Below are 1,273 nucleotides of genomic sequence, written 5' to 3'. Positions count from 1 at the left end.
GCCCCCCCTGGCAGCACGGAGACCCCTCTGTGCGGCCCACCGTGAGATGGCGGCTTCCGCCTCCGGCGGCCAAGCCCACCCCAGCCGGGAAGAACCCGGCGGGCTGAGGGAAGGGGCCTGCAGGCTGTGCTGGCACCGCAGGGAGCGGGCCGTGACACGGAGGGGACTGCAGCCTCTGCCCACGACCCAGCGAGCACCGGAGACGGCGGGACTGGACGTGCCGCACGCCGCGCTCTGCGCTGCCCACACCAACGGGCACCGACTTCTCCATGTTTCTACAAATCTGCTTCACAGGTGTGGGAAAAAGTCTCCAAACCGGAGCTGGTCCGGAAGCGCCGATAACCGACTAAAGCAGCAATGCTTACCCAGAGAGATCAGAGATTCATTCTTCCCTCGCAGCACGTTTTTGTACAGCTCCCTCTGCCACTCCTCCAGATTCTCCCACTCTTGAGCAGAAAAGTAAGCGGCGTTGCTTTCAAAGGTCACCGGGGCCTGCAATCGCACAAGTGACACGCTCGGCACCGGGCCTGGAGCCGGGAGCCAAGGAATCCTCGATTTCTACTTACTACTGCGACCTCGATTTCTACTTACTACTGCTACCTCGATTTCTACTTACTACTGCTACCTCGCATCAAGAAAGGAGAAAAAAATTCCTGCCTTGGGGCATCCTCACGACACAAAGAGACTGATGGCTCGGATCTGCAGTTTAATGAACTTTGCTAATTCCCAGAGGACAAGCTGTGAATTCCCCGATATCCTTACCTCCCGCTGTGCAGGGCCCAGTGCCGTCACACAGGCAAGTCTGGGGCCCTCGGTGTGGGGAAGGACCTCCCGTCTGCTGCAAAAATTGCGACAACCTACGCTTTCGCAGCGAGAGACGGATGAATCTAAACAAATACACCTGAGCAATCGCTCCCTGCTCGGTGCTTACGTACAGCAGGCGAGGAGAGCAATCACAAGCTAAGCTGTGCCTGCGGGGTTCACCGAACGTTTCGGGCGGCTTCCGAGGTGTGCGGGAGCTGGAGGGAGCAAAGCAGCCCCCTGCCCCGCTCGGTGTGTCCCCCCAGAGCCCTTAACGAGCCATCTGTTACCTTGGGGACCTCAGCCCCGGGGGGCAGCTGCAGGATCCAGAAATTCTTGTTCTTCAGCAGGTTCTCCATGTTCTCCAGGCGCCGCTGGAGCTGCCCGTACTCCTGGATGAGGGTGCCCAGCGCAGTCCACTTGCTCTCCAGCTGGTTCCCGAACTCCACCGCCGTCTTCTCGCAGCCGATCA

General features: G+C 59.8%; 1 protein-coding gene across 1 annotated transcript in view; it reads right to left on the bottom strand.

Annotated features, from left to right (window-relative positions):
- The window catches only part of LOC104161690 (zinc finger protein 777-like), a gene marked incomplete at its 5' end in the record, with an annotated part of 5,072 nt that extends 3,807 nt beyond the window's left edge, over positions 1–1,265 (bottom strand). Inside the window, 2 exons of the mRNA XM_009700207.1 lie at positions 366–492; positions 1,101–1,265. Of these exons, the coding sequence (XP_009698509.1) occupies positions 366–492; positions 1,101–1,265 (292 nt within the window). The remainder of the gene's footprint in view (positions 1–365; positions 493–1,100) is intronic.
- Between the last annotated feature and the right edge of the window lie 8 nt (positions 1,266–1,273).

This window comes from Cariama cristata, unplaced genomic scaffold, assembly GCF_000690535.1.
Source record: "Cariama cristata isolate BGI_N322 unplaced genomic scaffold, ASM69053v1 scaffold41735, whole genome shotgun sequence".
Taxonomy (NCBI): domain Eukaryota; kingdom Metazoa; phylum Chordata; class Aves; order Cariamiformes; family Cariamidae; genus Cariama; species Cariama cristata.
The sequence above is the reverse complement of the archived record's forward strand: the minus strand, read 5'-3'. Positions and strand labels throughout refer to the sequence as shown.